The sequence below is a fragment of the Solanum dulcamara genome, chromosome 8, assembly GCF_947179165.1.
Source record: "Solanum dulcamara chromosome 8, daSolDulc1.2, whole genome shotgun sequence".
NCBI classification, from domain to species: Eukaryota; Viridiplantae; Streptophyta; class Magnoliopsida; order Solanales; family Solanaceae; genus Solanum; species Solanum dulcamara.
Genome location: NC_077244.1, coordinates 73,224,028 through 73,251,628, shown reverse-complemented (window position 1 = coordinate 73,251,628; position 27,601 = coordinate 73,224,028). Strand labels below are relative to the sequence as shown.

At 32.5% G+C, this 27,601-nt stretch overlaps 4 protein-coding genes across 4 annotated transcripts; 1 reads left to right on the top strand and 3 right to left on the bottom strand.

Annotated features, from left to right (window-relative positions):
• The first annotated feature begins 3,623 nt into the window (after nt 1–3,623).
• LOC129899675 (protein DOWNY MILDEW RESISTANCE 6-like) lies at nt 3,624–8,149 on the top strand. Its single transcript, XM_055974696.1, has 4 exons — nt 3,624–3,995; nt 5,000–5,247; nt 6,745–7,069; nt 7,690–8,149. Exons 1-4 carry the CDS (start codon nt 3,792–3,794, stop codon nt 7,939–7,941), a joined length of 1,029 nt encoding a protein of 342 aa, XP_055830671.1. The 5' UTR covers nt 3,624–3,791; the 3' UTR covers nt 7,942–8,149.
• A 1,710-nt stretch (nt 8,150–9,859) lies between these two features.
• Nucleotides 9,860–12,849, bottom strand: LOC129899442 (heavy metal-associated isoprenylated plant protein 9-like). The gene is made up of 6 exons (XM_055974411.1): nt 12,789–12,849; nt 11,437–11,497; nt 11,171–11,327; nt 10,868–11,028; nt 10,679–10,769; nt 9,860–10,451 (listed from the first exon to the last, which is right to left on the bottom strand). Exons 2-6 carry the CDS (start codon nt 11,455–11,457, stop codon nt 10,087–10,089), a joined length of 795 nt encoding a protein of 264 aa, XP_055830386.1. The 5' UTR covers nt 11,458–11,497; nt 12,789–12,849; the 3' UTR covers nt 9,860–10,086.
• Nucleotides 12,453–16,908, bottom strand: LOC129899441 (IAA-amino acid hydrolase ILR1-like 5). Its single transcript, XM_055974410.1, has 5 exons — nt 16,490–16,908; nt 15,888–16,013; nt 14,353–14,667; nt 13,688–13,816; nt 12,453–12,966 (listed from the first exon to the last, which is right to left on the bottom strand). Exons 1-5 carry the CDS (start codon nt 16,871–16,873, stop codon nt 12,586–12,588), a joined length of 1,335 nt encoding a protein of 444 aa, XP_055830385.1. The 5' UTR covers nt 16,874–16,908; the 3' UTR covers nt 12,453–12,585.
• Nucleotides 16,909–18,083: 1,175 nt separating this feature from the next.
• LOC129899286 (NAC domain-containing protein 14-like) lies at nt 18,084–22,205 on the bottom strand. The gene is made up of 6 exons (XM_055974193.1): nt 21,756–22,205; nt 20,636–20,916; nt 19,836–20,144; nt 19,364–19,729; nt 18,673–19,104; nt 18,084–18,595 (listed from the first exon to the last, which is right to left on the bottom strand). Exons 1-6 carry the CDS (start codon nt 21,946–21,948, stop codon nt 18,317–18,319), a joined length of 1,860 nt encoding a protein of 619 aa, XP_055830168.1. The 5' UTR covers nt 21,949–22,205; the 3' UTR covers nt 18,084–18,316.
• Between the last annotated feature and the right edge of the window lie 5,396 nt (nt 22,206–27,601).

Below are 27,601 nucleotides of genomic sequence, written 5' to 3'. Positions count from 1 at the left end.
CCAATCCTGAAGTGAATCAGATAAATTATAACCAACGAGATAGAGGTCATGGCCCAGTCGTAGTCATGATCGAAGAAGAAATTATACTCATGATATTCGACTAGCATCAAAAAATGATCAACAGTACAAAAAGAAGAGTGAAAAACCAGAAGTTTTATCAAAGAAAAAGTCAGAAAGTATATGTCATAGATGCGTAGGTATGGGGCACTGGTTTCGAATTTGCCGGTCATCAAAATGTCTGGTTCAACTATATCAAGCTTCCTTAAAGAGGGCAGAAAATAATCTAGAGATAAATTTTATCTCTAAAGATAATATTGAGGCTATGCATCTGAATGTAGTTGATTTTCTTCAATTTCTCTGAAGGAAATATGAATATCGATAATACTGATAATATTTAAATAATTTTTTTTATATATACTAAATAATATATTTGTATTTTTCTAATCCATGTAAATAAATAAAATTTGTGTAATAAGCAATGTTTTAATTATAATATTTATTTTATTTTATTTTGAAGAAAAATATGGATATGCCTCAAATTTTGTTTGGATCAATGACCAATCACGAGAATATTTGTGTAATTGATAGTGAAACAACTCATACAATTTTTAAAGACGAGAAATATTTTTCCAACTTGCTTAGAAGAAAAGCAAATCTTACTACTATTTCTGTTATTCAAAAATGATTGAAGATTCTGGAAGAGCTACTATATTTCTGTCTAAGGGAACAAAGATTGTTATAGACAATGGACTATTATCTTCTAAATCCTCAATAAACTTGTTAAGTTTTAAAGATATCCGTAGAAATGGATATCATGTTGAGACACTAAATTAAATGAATATTGAATATCTTGATATAATCAAGCGTGTCTCAGGCTAGAAATATATTTTAAAAAAATTTCCAACTTTGTTGTCTGGCCTATATTATACAAAAATTAGTGCAATTCAAGCACATATGATCGTAAACCAGAAGTTTACTTATCTAAATATATTTGTGCTATGACATGATCAAATAGGTCATCCTGGATCAATAATAATTTCAAAGTATCCACAGTTATATTCGAAGACAATGTCGCGTGCATAGCTCAATTGAAATGTGGCTTCATAAAAGAATATAGAACGAAACATATTTCAACAAAATTATTCTTCACACATGATCTCCAGAAGAATGGTGATATTGATGTACAATAAGTTCGTTCTAGTGATATTCTTGGAGATTTATTCACAAAGACATTACCAACATCAACTTTTGAGAAACTTAGATATAAGATTGAAATGACTTGTATCCAAAATATCAAATAAAGTTTTTCATCAGGGGGAGTAAAATATGCGTTGTACTCTTTTTTCATTAACCAATATTTTGTTCCAATGTTTTTTCCTAGTAAGGTTTTTTTAATCAACAGATGTGTGTACTCTTTTTCCTTTGCTAGGCTTTTTTCCACTAGATTTTTTCTAATAAGGTTTTAACGATGCACAACATATATGAATATTGAAAATAACTAAATATATGTACTTTCACTAGAATTTTTTTTTATATAGACATCCGGGGGGAGTTTGATGATATGGTTGCTTTTTTCAAGTAGGCCCCCCTAAAGTGGGCAAGTTGCCCACTTGAATTTCTCTTCCACTTGTTTTTATGGCTATAAATATAGCCTTATTCTACAATGTAAGGGTATACACAAATACATGCATGACTTTTTCTCTTTTGTTCTCCTCTTTTCTTTTTTTTTTACTTTCTCCTTCTTATTTTGTCAGGTTAATTTATTTTATAACAAAATATAGACTATAAACTTGCATAACCGAGATAAAACTTGACAGATCTTGCAGCTATTTAGCTTTCAAAAGGGTGGTTAGCAATTCTCATGAATTATTCCTTTCGGCCAAATTATATGCTATTATTCAAATGGATATGATATTTAAGATTGTTTTTTAAGAAAATTGTGTTAGGTGAAAAGTCTTAAATATTTCTGTACCAATAAATTATCTAAGTGTAAAACTATTTTTTTACATTTAAATTATTATTAGATATAAAAAGTGGTATCTTTTTAAAATAAACTAAAAGTATAGTACAAATTTGAGTGCCCTTATATATATAGCCATGGATAGTTTTAATGGGTTTTCGGAATTTTATTTGAGAAAATTATTTGGACATAAAATTGTTATAATTTTTCGAGATTCAACTTGAGTTGACGTTGAAATTCTACGAAATTTGAAAAATTCAAAAGGTTACTTTCACAATTTTCACTTAAATCACTTACAAAAATTCAAAAACGATTTCAATTTGTATTTATGTTTAGAAAACAACTCCAATTTTCAAATATCAGTTTCAACTTGAAAAGAAACTTACTACTCCCTCCGTTCCAATTTATGTGATGTTGTTTGACTTGACACAAAATTTAAAACACAAAAAATTACTTTTGGAACTTGTCGTCACGGCATTAATTTTTTACTAAGCACACGTGCGATACTTGACAACTTTCTCGCGTTCTTGCACCACTTGCTCACGATCTTGTTATTCTAAGTCAGATTAAGACTCTAGGAATCGATAAAAGAATGGTAGAGAGAATACAAGAGAATTGCTCGGAAGAATTGTGTTGTGGAGAAATTTGATTGATTTTTGGTTAATGGATTATACTACTGATCATTTGGAGGTTAAAGTATAAATAATTATTTCTAGATAAGTCCCTATATATTTTCATTTAGATTTCTTCTCTAAAACTCTTTAATATTTTAAGGACCTTTTATGCAATTCTATAATTTTTCATGAAAACCTCCATAATTCTTTAGAATCATCCATAAAGGACTAGTCTTTTTCTTATGTAAACCTTTCACATGGACAACTTTGTGCCATGTGGCGTGATGATGTAGCAGATCATCATATTGTTTAGTCTAAAATAAGTTATTGATGTTTCTGTGACTATAAATCATCTCATTAAGATAAAATTAACATTTTGAGACTAAATTGTTACTAATTATAAAAATATATTGTACAAATTTGGATAGAAGAATACTTTTTTCTAAATTTCACAATTTTTATATATCCAAACGCCCCGTGTTTGGATGGTTGTTACTTGTTGTGTTGTACTATTAGTTTAAATATAATGTTTGTTTTGATTGTTAATTAATTTTTATTGTATCTTATCGTTTCAACATCGTTAGGTAACGATTCATTTTGTGTAACGATCGATGGTGTGATTGCGTCGTTACCTTAATATTTTCTTCTCATTTTGTCTTTACTTTTTATTTAATAATCTTATTTTATTCTTTACCCTACATTTTTATTAATGTAGCTCTATCTCGCACCCTACATTTCTTATACATTTATTATTTAAATTATATACATGTGACATTATATAACGACAAAGAACGATACAATATATTCAAACATTATTTTCATTAAAATAATACAATATAATATAATACAACACAATACGATATAATATAAAACAATACTTTAACAACCATCCAAATAAAGTGTTAGTGTCAATTAGAGCCAACTTTATTATGTCCACGTTGGTAGTCTCGCGTATGTTTTACGTCGGTAGCGTGACGTTTATTTTACGTCCCTCAAATAATAATTTAATCAAGTCAGTAAAATATGAAAACCAAATATGAACCCATTGATTTATTGGAGTAAGCACTAACAATGTGATTTGGTTCACGTGAAAAAACCAAGGCCCCCAATATATGTGTGTTACTATATATATTAATTAGTTTGAGCTTCAGTGAAACTACTTGCACATCTCCAGAAACATTAAACATTATACTTCTCTTTTTGTGTTGTTAGACATAATGAAAACAGCAAGTGTTCTTTCCAGTGGTACCAACTACTCAACCATCCCTGAAATTTACGTTCAACCTGAATTCAAAAGACCCCGCATGTCTGAAGTTGTTGATTGCGAAGATCTTGTTCCAGTTATCGATATGTCTTGCACTAACAGGAACATTATCGTTCATCAAATTGGCGAAGCTTGTCGTCTTTATGGGTTTTTCCAGGTTATTTTTTTCTCATTTCACTAATGCATAATGGTTTTTCACTTTTGTATATCGAAAATGACCTCTTCAAGGTAAGATTTGCATTAGGGCTGTATAGGATAAACCGATAAACCGCACCAAATCGACAAACCGAACCAAACCAGAAAATAAACCCGACTAGTGATTTGATTTGATTTGGTTTGGTGTTTGGAAAAAAAACCCGATCATTATAGGATTGGTTTGGTTTTAACTAAAAAAAGTCAAACCGAACCCAAACCGATCCGATTATAGATATACTACTTTTAAATTATGTTATACATAAAAATATTTATTAAATTGTAATTTATAAATATTTAAAAAAAAGAATTCATAATTTTTGTTTTCTTTCTTACATTTAGATTTGGACTTGAGAAGCCCATCTAAATAATATACAATAAAAGTCCATCTTATAAAGTTATATTATAAAGTTAAAACTTCAAACAGTGTTCTGCCTCCATCTTATATATTGATATTTTGTACTAGAACTCTTTTTAAGAAGCACTGCTCTGTGTTTTTTATTAGATACTATGAAAAACCCAAGAAACCCGAAAAAACCCAAAAAAATCCGAAAAATCAGAGAAAAATTGATATCGAAAAACCCGACTTTCATTGGTTTGGTTTGGTTTATAGATTTAATAACCCGACACAAATAGTTTGGTTTGGTTTGAAAAAATTCGAACCAATCCGGTCCATGTACACCCCTAATTTGCATATATTCAATTGTTTCTGATCTCACTTGTGGGATTGAATATATTGTTATTGTTGTACGTACTCTTTTTGTTTCAATTTTATAGCAACATTACAATTTGGAGGTTTTTTTTATTACGTTTTTTCAAATTTTTTGAATTATTACTACTATTATTATGACTTTTAGTGGTACTTTTAATGCACTTTAAAGAATTTATATCAAATAATTCAACCAAAAATAAATTAATTAGTTTAACCTTGGTATACGAGTAGTCATTTTGCTTCTATTTTTTAATCAGGTAATAAATCACGGTGTAACAAAGAAGGTAATGGATGAAATGCTAGGGGTATCTCATGAATTTTTCAAGCTTCCAGTGGAGGAGAAGATGAAATTGTACTCAGATGATCCATCAAAGACTATGAGGTTATCAACTAGTTTTAATGTGAACACTGAAACTGTTCATAATTGGAGAGATTATCTTAGGCTGCACTGTTATCCTTTGGACAAATATGCCCCTGAATGGCCTTCTAATCCTCCTTCTTTCAGGTAATTAATTAAACACAATTGAATTTATAATATAATTAAGTAGTAGTTCATTTATGAGTTTGATTTGTGGATATATACATATATGTCTTGTCAAATCATTTTTTCTTTCATTTCCCATTTATTTATCGATTGAAATTCATTAAAGTGACGTAATTGATGACTTCATATGAAACGTGGTACGTATTTAAGTTGTTCTTTTGTAAGTCTTTAGTCATATTTCTTACTTCTTGTATTTTTGCTTGTCACGTGTATATGCTATGTGTAAATTTTTTGTCCGTAATTTTGTTTGTCACGCATCTAAACTGTTTATGTAACTATCTAGGTGAATTATTTGGAATTACGTGTTTAACTTGTTTTGTTTATAAACTTTGATTTGATTGTTTAGGAGCAATAATTAATTAGATTATGTCAAATTTTATGTTGCTTCACAAAGAAAACGACTCAAATCTATCCAATATCCTTTTTCAATTTTTTAATGGTGATAACGAATCCAAATCTAGGCCGTTCTGCCAGCCTTTTTATCCAAATGTACCGTTCGATTAATTAAATTTACTAATATAATTGTATAATATATATATAAATATATATTTAGTATAGAGTATATGAAATTTATAACATTAAATATATTTTATAAATTAGTTGGTCGAAATATTTAAAGCCTTATTAGATGTTTTATGGAGTATATTATTCCCAATTTCTATGGATTTATGCTTCTATGATTTTAATTTGCTTATCTCACAAGAATAAACAATTCCAATATTATTTTGGTCAAGTTGTTTTTAATTGTCAATGCCTCAGTCCCTGTCTGTTACAGTCCCTATTGCCCAGCTGTTAATTTGATATATTTCATGACGTCGTGGGTGACATGGGCTGATGACATAATAGCTTTCAATCTTCATTCACATGATTCGAATATCATTTTGGTCTCGAGTTTTTCAATTGATCATCCCGTTCACTTTTTTCTTTTACTATACTAAATGTTTATATTTACTTGTCTATTTTAGCATATCAACATAAAGACAGATTCAAACTAGTAGCAAGCAGAAGATAGAATCATGTGATGGATGATTGCTTTCTTTTTCAGTTATTAGTCACTAGTATATAGCTATTTTTTTCTGATATCTATTTTATTTTTCTGTAAAAAAAAATAGTACCTTTGGATTAAGGTCGTATTTTGAGAACATTTTGTGTCTTTTGAAAATATTTTTAGTTATTATTTAAAGCTAAAATTTGTTTCTTAAAAATTAAAACAATATTAGCATTAATTTTCTTGGGGAAAAAAGAGAGAGGACATTTTTACCTACTATAATTTTCTTGGGGAAAAAAGAGAGGACATTTTTACCTACTACTTATATATTTCATGCGCTATATGAGTCTTAACCAACGTCTCAACTTTCATATTGCCTTGGCGTTTCATCCTTCTCTTCTTTCTTTTTTTAACACGATTTAATTGAAAGAATAATCTAATTATGCCCTTTAATATATTCAATTGCTTAGGGAAATAGTGAGCAAATATTGCATGGAAGTTCGACAAGTTGGATATAGATTGGAAGAAGCAATATCAGAGAGCCTAGGCCTTGAGAAAGATTGTATTAAAAATGTATTGGGTGAACAAGGTCAACATACGGCTATCAATTTTTACCCTCAGTGTCCACAACCTGAACTAACTTATGGGCTACCAGCCCATACAGATCCAAATGCAATTACAATTCTTCTTCAAGATTTGCAAGTGGCTGGTCTCCAAGTTCTCAAGGATGGAAAATGGTTAGCCATTAAACCTCAGCCTAATGCCTTAGTCATCAATCTTGGTGATCAATTGGAGGTAAAACATATATGTCTCTTCTATTTCATAATTGCTTTCATGGTCTCAATTTATGTGACATATTTTGCTTTTCATGATTCAGACTAAGTAAACTTTGATCAATTTTATAACATATATTTTTTTATTGCACTTATAGTATTTTATTGCACTTATAATATTGAGTTAATATAATTATCTAATTAATTTAGCTTCAAATGAACTCTTGGAAAACGAAAAGTGTCATACACATTGAGATGGAGAAGTAGATTTAATAAGATATTTACACTAGTGCAACTTACCTTTTATACTAACATGTTATTACCCTATTTTTCATGTTCTCATATGAGACATGTTACGATTAATTACCGATATTGAAGATATGTCATTTAGTTACAAATAAACAGGTATCATTTCTAGCAACTTAGTTAATTAAGTTTTTAGACGAATTACGCTCAGTTCAACATGATATAAGAGCAGAGGTTCTGGTTTTAAGTCTTACTATACCATTCATTATTAAAAAAAAAAAAACGTAATTCGCCCATGTTATCAGACTTACACGTGGTCATGCATGGTGAGGGTGAGGGTGAGAGTGAGGGTGACACGTCAACAGTCAACTTAAAAGACTCGTCTTTGTCGTGCAGGTACTGAGTAATGGAAAGTACAAAAGTGTATGGCATAGAGCTATTGTAAATTCAGAGCAAGCAAGGATGTCTGTGGCTTCTTTCCTCTGTCCCTCTAATACTTCCATAATCAGTGCTCCAAAAGCCTTAACTGAAGATGGATCTTCTGCCATTTATCGGGATTTCACTTATACTGAATATTACAACAAATTCTGGAGCAGGAATTTAGACCAGGAACATCATTTAGAACTTTTCAAGAAAGCTGGAACCTAGTACTATGAGTTCAACTACTTTTGTATCGACCTAAGTGTGATTGTCACACAGTTACCGTTCCATCAGGTCATCTAATAAATGTGTTAGGATATTATACAACGACAGTATAAGTTATTTTTATAGCTGCCCTTATGTGTGATTTTGTAACGCAACTACTGATCAATCGAGCGGGCAATCTAATAAATGTGTTAGCAGATTTATACAATAATCTGCCTTTGCAAAAGTTTCCTCTTCTCTTCTTTATCCTTTTTTGATAGCTTATAAGAGTCCCCAAAAGTGTCAATGGACCTAAACAATAAAGCAAACTAAAGAGTAAAGACAATGCACACGATTTTACGTAGAAAACCTCCTTGCTTTGACCCTATCTCCACTTTCCTAACCCTCAGAGAATTCTATCTTTAGTCTAATGAAAACACATTAGGAAAATGGTAATTTTAGATCCCTTGTTCCCTTAGGATTAGGAAACCTATATCCATGACGAAACTTTCCTCTTCCACCGCTTGTCCCTCATCACGCAGGATGAACATCTGAACTTCTCGACCAGGCTCCAACAAACCTTTACCGGAGGAAAAACCACAACCTGTCCCATAGGGTTTAGCAACCAACTTCACTAATCAATCGAGCCAAGGTTCGGATTACAACTTCGTGCAACCTAGGAATTAAACTCTTAATCCCTTCCCTTTTGTAACACCCCCGTTACAAGGCAAACTAAGCAATTCTCTATTGCCAACTACCCCAACTAACTCTAGTTGAAATAGACTTTAAATAGCCCGATCAAGCTAACTCTAGCTATAACTCGGGAACTCAAACTAAAATATGAAAACGATCAATATTATAACAAAGGAACTAATCTTACAATATTTAGAACAAAAGATGCAACATCAATACAGGACAACTTGAAACTTTTTGACGAATGGCTCTTTCAGGTCCCTTGTTGTCTTAGTGAAGTTGCTCTTGCTTGAGAGAATCAAGCTTTGCGTATGTATGCTTGATTTGCAAAAAACTGAGTTGTTTCTTGTCCAAAGTTGTATGTTAACATTGGACAGACACAACCTTGTTAGGATCGAAAATAATCAGCTATCATGCGGAAGCTAGCAAAACAAACCTCGAAAGACCATGACTAAGAAGACATACGAGAAATGTACCAAAAGACACAAACATTTAACGTGGTTCAGTCAACCGACCTACATCCACAAGAGAAGATGAGCAATGCACTATAAATATGAGAGTATAAAATATCAAGAGAAATAACCTCACACAATTCACTCGGAATACAAAGAGATTCACACAAGTGTAAATGTAATACCTGTGTCTCACAAATTCTCTCCCTACACAAAACTCTCAAAGCCCCTTAGGACTACATTGTAAATGCTACCATGTTTAGAAGGAATAAGCTTCTATTTATAAAGTCATAAATATTTTCCTACAAGAAAAATGACTAACCAAATATGGAGACTTTGTATTTTCCTTTTATATGCCCAACAAACCTAGTTGTCTTCTGACTGGCTGGACAGTCTGCTATCCCTGCTGTTTCTACCAACCACAGCTGGTGGTGGCAGACTTTACACCTGGTCTCCATTATGTTTAGAATATATCCTGCTCATGGGACCATGTCCGTCTATTATGTCCCATAGTTTGTTAATTCATCAAAATTTGAAAGTAACATTTTTGTTGTAGTTTCCCGCTGAAATTATGACTTCATATATGAATCCTCTAAATGAATATATTTTTCAGACCTTCAGGCTAATCCTTATATTAGCTTATGTGTATTTTAATGAATAGTTGGTATTGTTGAGGTAGGAAACAAACATATGATAGTTCGGTATGAAACTTACAAAAAACAATGATACTTCAACTGTAGTTTTGTTGACCATTATCTCCTTTTGATATTTTAACATTGAAATTTTTTTCCTCTGGCATGATCAACTGTTGCACATCTGTTTCATATGTAAAATCAAATTGGGAAAGATGAAACTGTATTGGCTGATATAAAATGTAAGAAACATAGGAGTTGGTCATCCAACCAAATATCTTATGCGTTAGTCTCATCCCACGATATCACAAAACTCCGAGAAAAATGATCCCCTATGACTACTTACAATTCAAATAGATGAAAATGATTTTTCACGTAACTGTTATTATTGGCTACGTTATGCAACATGCATTAGGATTTTCGTCGGAGAAGAGCTGAGGAGGTGGGATTCTTTCAATGACATAAAGTGGTTGGGAATAATACATCATCTTATTGATGATTTCTTCTCCTTCTGATGCCTTGTTAGTGTCTTCGTCGCATTCTTTCTTTTCTTCCTCTTCGAGTTTCTTAGCTTCTTCATCTGGATTTTGATCTTCACTCTTTGGTTCTTCCTTATGCTTCCGGGGTTCATGTTGAAGGACAATTTTGGCATGCTTTTTCGTTTGCCTGTATACATAGTCAACGAGCTTGTTGGCGTCCATGCTTCCTGTCACTATTACTTTCCCTAAGGTCAGATCTGTTTCCGCGGCTCTCACCCCTAAATTAATCATGAAGAATATTATTAGTACTATAGGTATCCTTAAAGTTATAACAGTTGGTCTCCTATGGATTCTTACTAATCTGCGGATCACTTAATTAAGTGCAAAATTGTAGACACCAATATATACTTACCGTGACATTTCACATCTACTAACTTAAAATTCTGGATCCACGTACTCAAAATTTGGTTAGGTAATATACAAAAGAATAGTTCATATATTATACCTCTCATTTTTAGAATCTTTCTTTTAAGTTGCTTGGCACATGCCTCACAATGCATGTGGACAATAAGCTCAACTGTCGTCAACCTGCTAACCTGAAAATGGTATTAAAACAATGATCAAACATTTACATTTCTTATCTTTGTGTATGTTCTTCAGCAAGAAATTATACTGTACGAGTAGAAAAGATTACATGTTCAGGAATAGGTTCATCCTCAGCTTGTGGGAAAGGCGACAATATGTTTGCTGTTCTCTTTGTTTCCTTACCAATCCTGGCACACACTGCTTGTGGTTCAATCACTCCGTTTATTGTCACTTGGTTTTGCTCCATATCTATCATTACTCTCTCTACCCCTGCTCCATTTGAATATAGATTTGATGCTTGTCTAAAATAACGTCAGAAGAAAAAGATGCAAAAATACACAGAAGAATAATCAAGGTGCATGCAAACTGACTAGAACATGACAAGCAAAGTAAATAGAGTAGAATAAAAAACCTCTAATCTTTGAAATGGTCCTCTCAATCTTCTTAGCACATCCTAAACAATGCAAGTCTACATACAAAATGAAAGGAGAATGTTGTTTTACTTCTTCTGTCTTCTCCTCTGTGTTCTCTTCCCCCTTTTCCTCTATTTTCCTTTGCTTAACAGGCTCCTATCAAACATAATAATCCACTATGTTAACATTTTCTCATAGTCTATTGAATATCACAAACTCAGATTGACCAGATGAAATAACTTCAAGAAAGGAAAATGTGACTAACCAGTTTGAATTCTTTATACATTGTCTCTGCTGATGAGTAGTGAGGAGAAACCAGTTATATACTGAAAACGACGAGAATCAAACTATAATATACAATAGGACAATATGAATTTGCAAAATTTTTTGCGAAAAAAGCTAACTCTGTGCGATGGCAGAGCACATGTTGGGGAACCAACTGCATAAAGGGTACCTCTTAATTGTAATCTTATTAAATTTTCTCCTTTTCGTATATAAGTTGGAACTGTATTCAGGAGGCAGAGGGAGGGGAAGGCTAAAGGGGATTCCACAAAGCAGGGGATACCCAAATTTATGGACATAAAGAATATTAATAGCACAGAGAATAATCTTATAAAGTAGGTAGAGAACCATGAGTTTTCAAGTTCAAGTCTCATTGGAGGTAAAATAACTAGGTTATATTTGGACAAAGTTACATGGTATCTATGTTGGTAGAGGTAGTAACAGGTATCTAGTGGAATTAATTTAGGTACATGCAAGTTGACCCAAGCACCACTATTATAAAAGAAGTTGCAATACAACTTGGTAAGTTGAACAACAATGGGTTGTATCAAACTTTGAGGATGCTAAAGCGCTAATGATTTGAGTGTAAAGATCTTCGTTCTTCAAAGTTGGTCTCACATGGGTTCTTCCAATTCTACATTCCAACCCCCTGCCCCCTCTCCTAGGGGCAAAAACAAAAAAGTGACAAAACAGTAACATAAAATCTTTTGTCAACTTAATGGAGCTGATATAGACCGTAATATAGGCGTTCCACCGAACCTAATAGCTTTATGATTAAGAAATCCACAAAATATGAGCAAATATTAAATTCTGAACCAAGCTGCCACAAAGGACAGTAACTTGCACAAGATTTTTCATATACAGTGTCAAGAGTATTGTCACTATTCATTTTGTAACTGCCTCTGGATCTGTATACTTAGCTACTTGTGCTTGATGCCTTGTTGCATAAGAGAAATTTTTAAAAGCACAAGAGCAACCATGACATCAAGAAAATGGAAATGAACCACATGAACAGACGGTCATCACCGTATTAGATTTGCTTATTTATGTCGTATTATATACAATGTGCAGAATGAATGAGTGATTGGAACGTTTATGCAACTCGAGAGAACACCAAACAACAATGTATTATCTAAAATGCAGTGGAATGTTGGTAATCGGTCAGATACATCTCTGCTATGGCTGTGTGCATCGCTGCTCCAATTGGCAGGACATCCTCGTCAAGAAAGAAGTGAGGGGAGTGTGGGGCGTGGGTAGAGCCCACCTTCTCATTTCTGATCCCTATTTGAAAGATAACTCCAGGAATCACTTGTTGATAGAAGGCAAAGTCCTCACCTGCCATAACCTTTTCAATTTCCCCGACGTTCTCAGGACCAAGCACGAGTTTGCCAACCCTCTCTACATGTTGATGTAAGCTCTCATCATTTGTGCAAGCTGGATATGCTGGGAAATCCTCCACTTTCATGTCAACGTACGCCTTACACCTGTGCACAGCTGCCTGTCCTTCAATTACCTGCAGGCTCCTTATAAATGTGTATTTCAAATGCACCAAATTACTAAGAGAACTCTAGGTTCTGTTCTTATTAGAAAGAACTTGTAGCATTTTCGTTGATACTGGATATTGAAGACAATTAGCATCTACTGCAACAATATGTCGAGAAATAAAGGATTCAATGGTAATTCCCATATATGTTGTGTTTATGCTGGGATTGATCAGAAACAACCTCTCTACTTACATAAGAAAGGGGTAAGGTTGGTGTACACTCCACCCTCCCCATACCCCACTTGTGGGATTACATTGGGTATGTTGTTGTTGTTGTTGTTGTTGTTGTTATAAAGGATTCAATAGTAATTCTAATAATCTTCTATTTTGAGGAAAGGAACAAAATTGATTACGAAAGAGAAAGAGAAGCAAAGCTGGGAAAGATGATCCGCTACGAATGCTAGAGTTACATCACATGACATCTTTATGGGCAAACTGCAAGAACGCCATTAGTTATGTCATTCGTTCAGCTGGAGAAAGGGTTATGATATGTGTTCAAGAAGTCATCCTTACTCCTGTTAGCTCATTACATAGGTTCAGGCAACCCATCATTTCCCAATGGCCTAAGAAGGCCGTCAGTTTAAGGCTGTTAAACATCACTCAAAAAAATCACTACATGTTAAGAAAAAAGGCCAGAAAATCTAGTTGGTAGATGTTGATAGTTAACGAGAGTCAAGTTTCAGCAAAGTACCTCTTTCACCCTCTTTTGAAGTTGAAACAAGCCTTCAGTTGTAAGACTCCTCAAAGTTCCCCCAAATTCAACATAAGATGGAATTACATTTGATGCTGATCCACCTCTGACATAAGTAACAGAAAGAACCTTCAGGCAGAAGCGAGTAATTCAATATCAGTCAGCTTAACTATCAAATGAAGCTTGAGGTCTCAAACATAATACAGCTTCCACCTCAAAATTAACGAGTTGTTAAAAACAAGAAATGTTCCTAAAAGGAATATATGTTCCTACATAATTATAAACATACCGAAATGTACACTTCTTATGAGGTAAATAAACACCTGAAGCAAATAGAAGATAAAGGATTGGACCAATGTTATCAAAAGCGAAAAGCGAAAAAAAGCTCTTAGGTCCATTGGGGTTTAAGCACAAATAAAGCATGGGCTTTAATGGAAAAAAAGACGCAAATGGAGAAACAATATAAATATATATGTGGCATCATAACGTGAAAAATCAATTGTTTAGTGTGGACTCTTCAGAAGTCGTTCATTGGCAAGGAAAAGTATGTGTTAGAGCCTTGATGATGACTCTGAAGCGCATATTAAGCGAGGCGAAGTGCTAACATGTTTTTCGCCTCGCTTTGATAACACTCATTGGACAAAAAATGAGATTAAGGTACGTACTTGACTATGAAAGGGATCTACTTCTCTTGAGATGAGCTGCTGCAATGCCACAATTGCAAATGATGCAGCAAGTATTGGATCCACAGTTTCATGGGGTTGTGCAGCATGCCCACCTTTTCCTTCTATTTTTGCTTCAAAGAAGCAAACAGCAGCTAAAAGGGGTCCAGGACTAGTGCCAATGCTCCCTGTAGGTCTTTTAAAATCAACATGCATTCCAAATATAACTTTTGCACCACCTAGAGCTCCTTCCTTTATCATATGATATGCACCAGCTCCTCCTTCCTCCGCAGGTTGGAAAACAAGTCTCACGGTCCCCTTTGTGGTTAACAAAAGAATTATAATAACGTTGAGTTTAGCAAAAAATAGATATTGACTGATATTGTGTGATGCCACACAAAGAACAAAGCAAATTAGGTGAGTTTGAACAGTGCCGTAGGAGTGTCATGTGACATATGTATTGTAATAAAGTTGAAAAGAAAAATCGAATAGTTATCATTCAGACAATTACAGACTGACAAGGAATCTGATGGATATATGAAAGATGAAGCATATGTAGTCCTCCAGGGAAGGATGATCCAACTTCAGATTTTGAGAATCAAAGAAGAATATGATCATGTCCTAGATAATTAGCAACATCGACAACTAAATAAGGAAAACTTCCTTTTTATGACACTGCTATGAAGTTCAGACAGTTCCAAAGGAGACATATTATGATATTAAGACAATAAAAATCCAGATTAACTTTTTCGACTAGTGCTCCACATGTTCTCCCACAATGTGAAATGTCAGTTACCAATATTATTGTGCTCTCGGCCATTTCTGGAAACAACTAGCTACTTTTGAAAGTCCTTATTCTGAACACCAGGAGATTCCAGAAGATTCAAGGAGATTTTTGAAAATGAGAAAATCTCTAAGTTCCTTTTAGGCCTTGATAAGGTCTCTACGAGCTTGAAGGAAGAATTCAGTGAATCAAACTGTCCCTTCAACGTGAGGCCTTTAGAAGCTTGAAGAGAGAAATATGAAGAAACTCATGATGTTAACTCAACCATTGTTAACCACTTCAAAAATTCAGTACTCATGTCACAAAAAACTGTAAGTTCTATTGACTGACAAGATCCTATATGGAAATATTCACTTTCTTTCAACCTGTCTTAGATGAACATACAAGAAATTCTTGTTTAACTGTTCTATGTTATTTTCTCAAACAATAGAAATACAAGTAATGAACAAAATCTGTAAGAAAATAATAAGATATCTTGTTTGTCAATTCCTTTGGAGTCTATTCTTTCATTACGTGGACAAAGTACACATAATATCCCCTCCATAAAAGAATGTTATTGTCTATAAGAAATGCCTCCTTTTGTAACAATACACGGATAGTATTATTACTTTTGAGAACAAGTCAATCGGGTCATTTATCAATATTGTGCAAAGAATCTTTTGTTGCAGAATCACACAAGCACAAGTTACATTCCAAATGAATCAGTACTAGTGAAGAGTAAAGTTCCTTTAAACCAAAGATCAACAAAACTCACATTAAGTTTGTCCTTCCGTTCATTCAGCAGCTTAGCAGCACCAAGAAGCATAGTCGTATGAGCATCGTGTCCACATCCATGCATTTTCCCACTAATTTTGCTCTTATGTTCCCATTCAACAAGTTCCTACGGTTATATTCACCCAAGATCAATACCAGTGACAATTCACACTTAAATGTGCACAGTACTAAGAATCTCTTTATAACTCCACCTATATAACCTTCACAAAACATAGCCTGTCACAATTCCAAATAAAGTTGGACGATTGTGATAGGCTGATGAACAGTGTAAAAACAATATAACTAATATTGAATCCTCTAGATTTGATACAGACCCAACTCGTCACTCGTGGCAGGCAGGGGTGTCTTACTTTCCTTTTTAGTCCATTTCAAAACAAATGCCTCTTTTTTTTTTAACAAATCTTTTCATTCTAACTTTTTACGTGGCGTCTTTAACATCACGAAATTCACTGACATTTTAGTAAATTCAATATATCTTCAAAAGTTCGGTTATTTTCGTAACTTTTATGTTAAATTAAAACAGACTATGTAAATAAGGAAAAATTGGATCTCATCTTTTTGTACATAGCAATTGGGACAAACCTGCATAGGAAGGGCATCCATATCAGCTCGCAAAGCAACAACAGGGGGAGAACCATTGCCAATTTGAGCAACAAAACCAGTTTTAGCAAAAGGGTATTCATAATAAACCCCAAGCTTATCGAGTTCACTACGAATGAGTGCACTGGTATTATATTCTTGAAATTTCAGTTCTGGGTATTCATGAATTTTCCTTCTTATGGATACTAACCAATCTTTATCTTTACTTGCTGAGCTCAGTACCTGCTTAGCAAATTCTTGATCGAAGTAGCTGCCTTGAATTGAATATAGGAAGCTGAAGCAGAAAAGCAATAAGGGTAGTAAAAGAGGGGAAAATGAGAACATTTTGCCAGTTTTTCTATGTGATTGCGGTTGTTGATGGTTCATGGAATAATCGTTTACGACGACTTTTATTCTGCTTGAAGGTCTCAATTTTACATCTCTGCTAATAAAGTATATATTTTATTATGATATTCATATTAATTGACGTAAATAAAAAATAATTAAAAATATTTAAATTAATACTAAAAGTAAAATAGAAAAAAAAGATTTATATTAAAGTCGACAAGTAAAATTGAAAATTTACTTTTATTATACGAATTGAAAGAGTATCATCCATTTTGTACTTTTTGACCAACTGAACTCCCTTCGGATAGGAAAAAAAAGAATGAAGTAATGAACAAAAATTAACTTAAAAAGTAATTTGACTAAATTATCAATCTAATAGTGCCACTTTTTTTTTCACCAAAATGGATAAAAATGAAAATTAATAATTAATTTATATATTAATTTTCTAAAATAGCAACTATGTTAGATTATTTATTTTTAATAAACGTGACAATTAAAATGGACCGACATTATAAGATACTCTCTTTATATAATAAAAACTGGATTACATAAAAAGTGTTAAAAATTCAGTAATAGTGGATGTTCATTCAGTGAATGATTTATCATACTTGTACCTAACTAATGTATTACTTGAGATATGCAACTCAAGGATGATTTGTACAGTCATATAAATGAGTAGTCTTCTCCTTTCACAAATATATACTTGAATGAGAAAAAAACTCTACAACTCTTGTCTATATTTCATGTTTTAGATTATTCTATTTTCTATCAATTTACAACAGGAAGTACATTAAATCAGAATTTCTATAAATAAAATATTCAGTAACTGGCTAGAACATTTGTAATAAGAGGACAAAGTTACGTGGCTTTCCAAATAACAATAATGTGTTTGCTTTAGAGAACATAAAACAAAGTAAATAAAACGTATACATTAAACCTATATATATGGAGAATTTGGCATATACTAACCATAAGAGGGAAACCAATGTGCTGATTTTCTCACAAACGAAGAGCGCAAGCATGATGAAGATCTAATAATACAAGGAAATGCACTTAATAAGAATATGGAGTTTCTTCTCCTAGCGGACATAGACATTATTGCATTCGAGTGATTGTATTTTAATCCTTTCCAATGTATAAAAGATACATCAACTCAAAACTGCTTTAATAGCTCCAACTTATGGTCATTCCTTTGAGTAGAGCCAGGGAGATGTCCATATATTGAGGGAAGGTAGAATAATCAAGGAGGTGAAGTCAAAATGCCAAATGCAAATCTCTGGATAAAGTCTAAATTATGACTGAATCTCCTTACACAATATAGTACTAGTAATGTACAAAACAAGCCAATTATAAAATATACACTAGTAAGTTACAAGTTGTCTCAACTTCAGCTCCTCTGCAATAATAAAAAAGGAGATAAAAATCAAGAAAACATATTAAGCCTGTTCCCTCTATCATCCATAAGACCTATTTACAAAGAAGCTACAATTTGAATGCAGACGGTCTCAGCTTAAAGCATCCCCAAACACCTAAGAAGACCATGAGTAAACTTGCAACCGCGAGCACCTTGGATATGTAGAAACTTAATGAAAACGAAGACAATGCTGATCTCTTTGAACCATTTGTATCTTTCACATTTGCACTCAAATCTTCAGCCATTCGACAATCCCCTTTAAAATCTTTGCACATGGTATCTTCTGTCTCATCACTGGAGATAGCAGCACTCGGAGTAGAACTATCTTCATTGGAGAATTTTTCATTCTGCACATGCCAATTATTAAATATATGTCAATGTGTCACATTTTAGCCTTTTTTCATGAGGGATTAGAGAGACTTACCTCAAACACAGTTGACAGTCCTTCATGATTTGCTACACCCTGATCAGAATCAGTCGGCATGTGACACACTACTCTTCCAGCTTGAAGTTTCACTTGGTAACGTATTCTTCTAACAGTAGTTCCTTGCATTCCAGATCCTAGCTGTCTGTCATCAGGTTGATTCTGCATCCGCCGAGTCCTTAGTGTTATTTCAAAAGCAGAATCAGTGCCTATATTGCTATAATCGCTTGATTCATCAAAGTTTAGTGAACTGTCGACCTGCATTCCACCAGAACCAGCAGACAAAATAACCTCTCCAGGGTAACCATTGCTAACATAAGGTGTTGCAAACGCCTTGTTCACTGTGGTTGCAACAGAATTAATCTCTCTCATTACTGCAGTTTCTCCACAATTTCCCAACAGCAGCTCGGGTTCAAATAAATCTTTCCTAACCTGGGACAAAAAGAATAGCGGCAGAAGATCAGTTCTCTATAAAAAAACGTTAAAAAGTTTCAAGTAACTGATGTCTTGAGATAACTCACAAAGCACGAAACTGAAAGATGCCTATAGAGTTCCACTCTATGTTGCTCGGACTCTTCAAAAAAGTATACCGGGTGCGTGTCGGATTCTCCAAAACTAGTGTAGTTTTGAAGAATCCGACATGAGTGCGGCATTGAAAGTGAAGAGTCCGAGCAACTTAGGTTCCACTTACTGGCTCTTTTGTAACTTGTGCCTTCAACTCACTACACGTTCCAGAGTCCTTAACTGGTGCCCTTGTTATAGTGTTAATACTGTTCGAGACAAACCAGGCTGACCTCAATTCCAGTGCAGAATCTTCATAGGAAAGCTCATCAGAGCTGACAAGAATTGAATTTAAAAACTCATTAGTATTGAGAGCATTTATTCCGTTCTGACATTGGACATCCTTTTGATCACAACTGATCTCATTGGTCATGGGAGCATGTGAGTTAGAAGATCCAAACTCCTCCTGTGACTGTGAATGCAACGGGGACCAATCAATAGGCTCTGGTGAAGTGTCCCGAAAGAGTCCCAACAATTCCTCTAACTCGAGATCTGGCTATAATATGAAGCAAGGAAATAAGTAGATATCAGTTTAACCAATTGTCTGCAATGAAAAACTCAATATTTAAGAAAAAGGCAGAAATAGGAATTGCCCTACTTACTTGTACTGATGTAATGTCCAACATCAGATCTTCAGCATCACCAGCAATGCAACTATTGCCACAACTATCAATGGATAATCTTGTGTCATGAGTTTTGCCTCCAGAGGTTTTTGGTGGATTACTTTTATTACCATCACTTCCCATGATTGCAGATGGAGCCACTGCCTCTGATAATTCACCATGGATAGGTGATTTTCCAACAGCAGGAGAAGAAACAAGCTGTTCAACTTCATCCAAGTGTGAACTTTCGACATTTTCATCTTGCTTCAATTCATTCTTCTTAAAGAGACGACAAAGCACAAAGGCTCCCTGCAACAGAAAAATGAGTACTAATAATCAAATATGGCCCAATTTACATAGCTACATCACAAAATAGGAATGGAACTGTAAGCTTTAATGATTAAACTAACAACGATGCATCTGATCCACAGTTGTTGACTTGGAAATCTCACAAAATGTTGCACCAGCCAAAAAGTAAGCTTTACATGGCTACATCACAAAATGTTGCACCCAACCCCTTGATGTCCTAACAGAAGATAAGCGGACTACTAACTACAATTAAACTGGCCAGTCATATGCCACTCCATTTAAGTAAACACTATTGATATAATGTCACCTTATGACATGATTTTTCTGAGATAAGAAACAGCCAAATATACCACTATACCTTCAAGTAGATTAGATTAACCTATAATTTCATATATGGAACAAACAATCTTTTTCTAACTAAAACCGTCCCAAAACTAAGATACATGAAAAGAAGTTCAAATTGAAGAGAGAAGAGAGATTTCAGTCCCCACCTGTCCAGGGTGTGAACCATCCAATGACTTGTCAGTTGCACGATATTCATGAATCACCCAATTGGTCCTCTTCCCTTCAGGAGCTCGCCCTATGTAGTATACCAAAGTCTTCTTCATCCCAATCTTCGCCCCCTTTCTAGTAACTATGTTTCTATCTTTACCAGTAGCTTTCCAGTATCCTCGTTCTGTTGCTCGGTTCAATCGATGCCCATTTTGGTACTTCCTATCTATGGGACAGAAGTAGAACCACTCATTGTCATTTGACTCTACAACAGACAAATCTGCAATCATTTGAAACAATTCATACCATTAGATTCTTTTCAAAAATGAACTTGAAAGTCAACAAATACAAACAGGCTTTGTTGGTGTTGGAGCTTCTGAGCTAGGACAACGGAGAAAAAAGTGTTGGCACAATGAAAGCTGCAACCTGAACTTCTTAAGCCAAAAACAATATGGTACTAAACATTATCAGAGTATATCATATGGTAGCACATTGCTACAAATGATAATCAGTGGACCAAAAACTAAGATCATTTTACTCTATCTAGCTTCATCCATTCATTTCAACACTTCCCTACTATAAAAGCAGGTCAAAAGCACCCAGAAACAAAGCTAAGCACAGTTGTTGACTTGTTTCAACTGTGAGGATTATCAACAGAACTGTCTCCCTTCACACACACCCCCCAACTCCACCCCACCAAAGGAAGAAAAAAATTATATTACAGAAAAAAAAAAGTACGGCGACAGATGATCAAGAGCCTGAAAGCTGTTAATCAGCATAACTTACCAAATCACACCCTTTTTCTTCTTACATTCGAAGGAACAAATTACAATCACCAAAAGTCCACAATTAATTTTTGCTTGAAAAGATGAGTTAGGAATCAAACTTAGTGGCCAATTCAAATTGCCCCTTTTCCTTTTTAAGGGATTGAGTATCACCAATAAGAATCATAACACAAACCACTTTGGTAATTGTTCAATGAATACTGGTTCCCCCTTCCCCTTCCCTCAAAATTCGATTTTGACATGAAATCGCTGACCAAGAATACAAAAGCACACATTAAAGGAAAAAGGATTTAACAAGAAAAGGCAAAAAAAAAAAAATGTTGACGGAACTAACCAGGCAAATCCCAGGGCTCGAATTTGCAGATATCAATTTCTCGAATAACACCCACTTTCTCATCACAACCATTGATCTTCAAGCACAAATAATGATTGATAAGCTCCTCATCGGTCGGCCGAAAACGGTATCCAATCGGTAAAGTACTCAACGGTGGAACTGCCACCTGATTTCCCAGCGGAAGCACCGTCATTACCAAGATTCAAACTTTATTAGAGAAAACGAAAAGAAGTTGTATTTGGGGCGGATGAATCGATGGAATTTGACTCAAACTAGATGATGTAAGCTGATCCACAATAGCTGAAAAAGAAAAAGAGAAGAAAATGAATTAAAGGGTATTTGAAGGGGCGATGTGGAAAACCCTTTTATCGAATTACAAAGATATTAGTGGGAAATTCAGTGGGGTTTTCCATAGATACTAAAGAGGAAACATCGCAGAAAGTGACATACATGATGTGACTTTGTGATGGTAGTTACCTAAAATTCACTACGCCAAATTTTTAATTTTGAATGTTTTATATTCATATTCAAATTTATTACGTAAAATCCCCACATTAAGGGTAAAGTTGAAAGAGCGCGTTGGAATTCTTGAAAGACCGCGTAAAACAGAACATTCCTACTTTGATAATTATCACAGTGGCAAGAATAAAAGTCATAGCTCCAGTAGGAGTTGTACACGTCGGCTAAAAAATGATGTTTCTCAGAGTACCATTTTTATCGAATTAAATATCATTAAATTATTGAAATTCTTATTATTTTCGAGTTATAACTCTATTTTGAATTAAAACCTTTTAGTTGAAGAGTGTTAAAGCCCATTTGAATTAGCTAAGTGATTAGTTACTCCCATCTTTTTTATATAAAGAAAAATATCTCTTGGTTAAATATATGGCAAACTGTTTGGAATAACTTATCGAGAGTTGTCTAAAAAATAAACAATTGTCAATATAACACAATGAATTCATGATAGCTTCGTGAACTAGGAAACTTATAAAATAGTAATAGTTTAAAAATAGTTTTAATCTGTTCATTCGAAAGAAAATCAGTTTTTGAGGGAGTTTTTGAAGCATTTTGTTCACGTGACATGTTATATAAATAGTTTAATATAAGTCCATGATAATTTGTTGGATAAAGAAGGGAGTGTTGATATTTAATAATTTAGATGTGAATTTCTTTTGTAAAAAAAAAAAGATAGCTTATGAAACTTGAATCAATTCAATCAAGGAGAAAAAGTTCAAATTTATTCCCAAAATATTTCATTTGTGTTAGAAATAATATAGTCAAGTGGATGCCCATATGGGGCCACTCCACTGTAGCAAATTTCCTTGCGCAAGTAATACAAACTGAAAGAATTATTACTACTTTATGCTTTCCTCTTTCTCTCTTTTTCCATTTGATTTTAGTTTTGTCTTTATTTTATAACAAAAGAGTAATAATTTTTTTCATCTAAAATATATTTGTTTTATAAAAGTTCTCATTATTATCTCTGTCTTACATGTCTATCTTGATATTCAGCTTGGCTCTTTGACATCTACTTGGTAGACAAACAAAAAGTCTAAATTTACGCGTAAATTATCATATTAATTTATATATATCCCAGAAATATAATTTAAACCATGTTCTTGATCAATTGAAAATATCTAAAAATATTTCTGATCAATTGAAAATATTTCAAATATACCTCTACTAAATCAAGTTAAATTTTCTACAGTAGAAAATTATCAATGAGAAAGGCATACTCGAGATAAAAATAACATTAAAAAAATCATTCTCGACCAACAGATAGTGAAATAAATATAAGATAAATTGCAAAGTTTCAAGAATCTATTTGGACCTTTTCTAAAAATAAAAGGGAAAATTACGCGGTATGGTAAATCTTTCTACTATATTACGTAGTATGGATATATTTTAAAATAGTTATGGCTCGCCGTAAACATATTTACTCGGTATGGCAAATTTCGTTGCCAAATATACAATATATGTGTATATCAGTTATTATTATATAATTTTTCTGATAAATATACATATACAATTCAACAGCTATACATATGCAATTCGCCTCTCTCCTCCCTCTCTCAATCTTGTTCGCCTCTCTCCTCCCTCTCTCGATCTCACTCGCCTCTCTCCTCCTCCCTCTCAATCTCGCTTGCCAGATATACAAATATATATGTATACCAGTTACATATATATAATTTTTTGACAAATATACATATACAATTCGACAGATATATATATACAATTTGCCTCTCGCTCACCTTTCTCCTCCATTTCTCGAACTTGCTCGCCTCTCTCCCCCTCTCTCTCAATCTCGCTTGCCAGATATACAAATACATATATATGCCAATGTTTGTATATTTCGGTATACAAATTATTTGTGGGTATAACGATTGTATAATTCGCTACAACTTTTGTATAACTCGTTACAACTTTTGTATAACTCGCTACAACATTTGTATAATGGCAAAATTTATGTTTGCTATTATAAATAATTAGAAAAATTATACTCATATGGAGTAATTATACTTAAAAGACTTGTCATATCTGAAAATTCCCCAAAATAAAATAGAGACTATGGGGCAAATAATTTTCTGACCAAGTCCATCACAGTCGATCATATTCCTCTAAGTTGCTTATATTAAGGATATTCTAGAAATTTTGAAATTTATGTTTTTTTATGAAATCTCTTTATTTTTATTTTTAAGAAATTTTTATTTTTATATATAAAAAATTTAATTTATTATTTTTTTTCAATTTGTAAGTGATCATAAGAAATCATTTTCGAAGAATTTTGCTGATTTAGCAGGTTTTTCTTCTTCTGTGTACTCGTCCATATGTTTATTGTATAATAAAAGGATGAGACATGTTTATTTATTTACTTATATTAAGCTTGTAATATGCTTTGTCTGGTATGAGTTTAATTTTCTTTTTGAATCAAACACATAAATATTCTTCTAATTTTTTTATTTTTATATTTTGGTAACCACAACATTTGAAGGCAGAAGTTCTAATTCATACCATATTAAACTATATAACAGACCACCATTATGATATATAAATTATCACACGAAACATTGCTCGTATACCTACTCCCTTAAGTGAGACGTCCGTTCTTTGTGGACCATTAATTTGTCCATGGAGATACACTATTGTTCAAAAATAAATAATGTTTTTAGCTATGGATACACCCTTTTAAAAATTATTTATTTTTAGAAAATAAAAAACGCTTTTACTAATTTATTCCTAATCAAAGAAAAGCTATAATAGTTCTTGGTTATGCAAAGAAAGGTAATTTTAAAAGAATAAAATCAATTCCTTCTTAAAATCTTAAAGCATCACTTATTTTAATATATAACAGAAAGACTAGAATATTCACTTATTTTAAGACGGGGGAATATTCAGTTTTGCCTCTTGAGTAGTTTTGAAACTATTGAGCCTTGGACCAAACACAATAAATAACAAAAATGTCATTTTCAATCTTTTTTCCATCTATGCTAAGTAATAACAAGTGATCTGTGGAAAGAAAGTATAAACAGACAAAAAGCAACTTGTTTGGCATAATTAGACTCCAATTTTTGGTGTATTGTTTGTTGTATTTTAATTTCATGAAAAGGATCGAAAGAACCTTAGTCCTTAAGCTACGCAAAGGTCCTAGTCAAGGCCCAAGGGGATTGTACATTGTTTATCTTCGACAAAATCCACTAATTTTCTTACCCTCAACTCAACCCGCTCAATTCGTTCAATTTATTCAAATTTTAGCAGGTTGTTGATACTTTAATTTATTAGCTCAATTCATTTTAATCTAATTCATTTAAAGTCATTATAAATTGGATTGATATATAATTTAAAGTAACTCATGAGAAATTTTGTCAATTTTTTTTTATTTTTTTATTTGATATGCTATATATAACCATAATAAAAAAAAATAAATTATTAGATACTAAAATATTTTAAAAGACCAAACAAAATAATTAAACTTAGTAAAAATTAAATCGAATTGAAACTTGAACCGTTATATAACTCATTTTGACCAAGCAAGTTTAAATTGAATTAAATTTTGATCCATTTATTATCTTAACATATTATGACTCATTTAAATTTGATCTATTCCCTTCAATTATTACCCTGAATATGAGGTAAAAGCTAAAATAAATTATGAGTTCGATGATAAATTCATAATTCATAAATTTTTAATTTCTACTGTCACTTCCTCGTTGTAATTGGAAAACAAGTGATTGCTTTAAACACCCAAAGTTGACTGGAGAGCTCCAAAGTATTAAAAGATGTGCCATAATCCAAAAGTTGCTCGTCTTGATTACTAACTTCAAAAGATTCTCTATCGAGTTCTATTACATCCCAGGGTTCCATATTTTTACTATTATAAAGTAGAGGGGAGGGTATGATATGGTATTTAAAAATTTGATTTGATAATTTTGATTTTTAATTTTAAAAATACTTAATTATTTTTATAATAAATTATTTTGGTATGATTTAATATTTTTAAGTTTAAGTTTAATATTTTATAATAAGATAAATTAATAATCATAATTTATTTAAATTCGACTTATATATAATTATAATAAATAGGTAATTATAACTTTAGCTTTTTAACAAATGTCTTAGTTATATGTTAACTACACCTTAAATATATAGAAATATTCAAAAGAAAGTATAAACAATTTTCTTTGTTGAGATCAGTAACAAAAAAAAAATTCCAATCAAAATAGAATAGTCAATATTTTATTATCTAAACAATTAATTTTGTATTAATAGTAATTTATAAATTTATCAATATTAGGATAATAATATATAAATGGTTGTGTAATTATTTCATTATTGTATTCAATATATATTTTTTTGTATAATTATCGAATACCATATTAAATAAAGTAGCAATGTTATATCAGTCCAACAAGTAATTATAAAGTTCAGTAAGATGAATATAATAGGAGTATAATTAATTAATGTTCCTTTGACTTTGGGAAGCATGATGTTCAGCTAATTAACATTTCGAGCGTGTTATGATATAGTGATGGAATTGTTTAATCTTTAATTAGAAATCTTAAATTTAAATTATATTGAGAGCATTATTTTTAAATGAATTTTATAATATATTATTTTAATTTAATTATGACGCCAAGTAAGAAAAGAAAAACATCTTGAGTGGATCACAAGTCCCAGCCAAAATTGTGCCATTCCTTCTGACCTTCTCTGCAAACAATATTTCTGTTGATTGTACTGCATACTTCCCAAACAATTTTTATTAGCTTCTCTAATAAAAAATAAAATTTATTTTTTCTTCGTCTTAATTTGGACAGGGGAACTAGAGGATTTGAGACTTTTTTTTTGGGGTGTGTGTGTGTGTTTGTTTCATGGAGAGGTTTGAAGTAGCTTGCGTACATCACAATAACTATTTCATCGGATATTTATTATGATTCATGGCTTATATTTTTAAATGTTATATCGGTTTTATTTATTAATAATTTTATCCATCGAGGTTTGAACAAGTCTTGATTTTTTGGGATTTGAATTCTAGATAAATTTTATGATAATGTTCGAAGTAGCTTACGTGCATCATAATTTACTATTTTATTGGATATTTATTATGATTCACGGTTTATATTTTAAAATGTTACATTGAAATTTATTTACGAATAATTCTTTTCATTAAGGCTCGATAAGTGTTGATTTCTGGAATTTGAACTTAGGATATTTTTCATAGTGATGTTTGAAGTAGCCTACGTACACCACAATTAACTATTTCATTGGATATTTATGATAATTCGTGGCTTAAATTTTTCAACGTTACGTTAGTCACGAATTACAAATAATTCTGCTAATCAAGGTTCGGA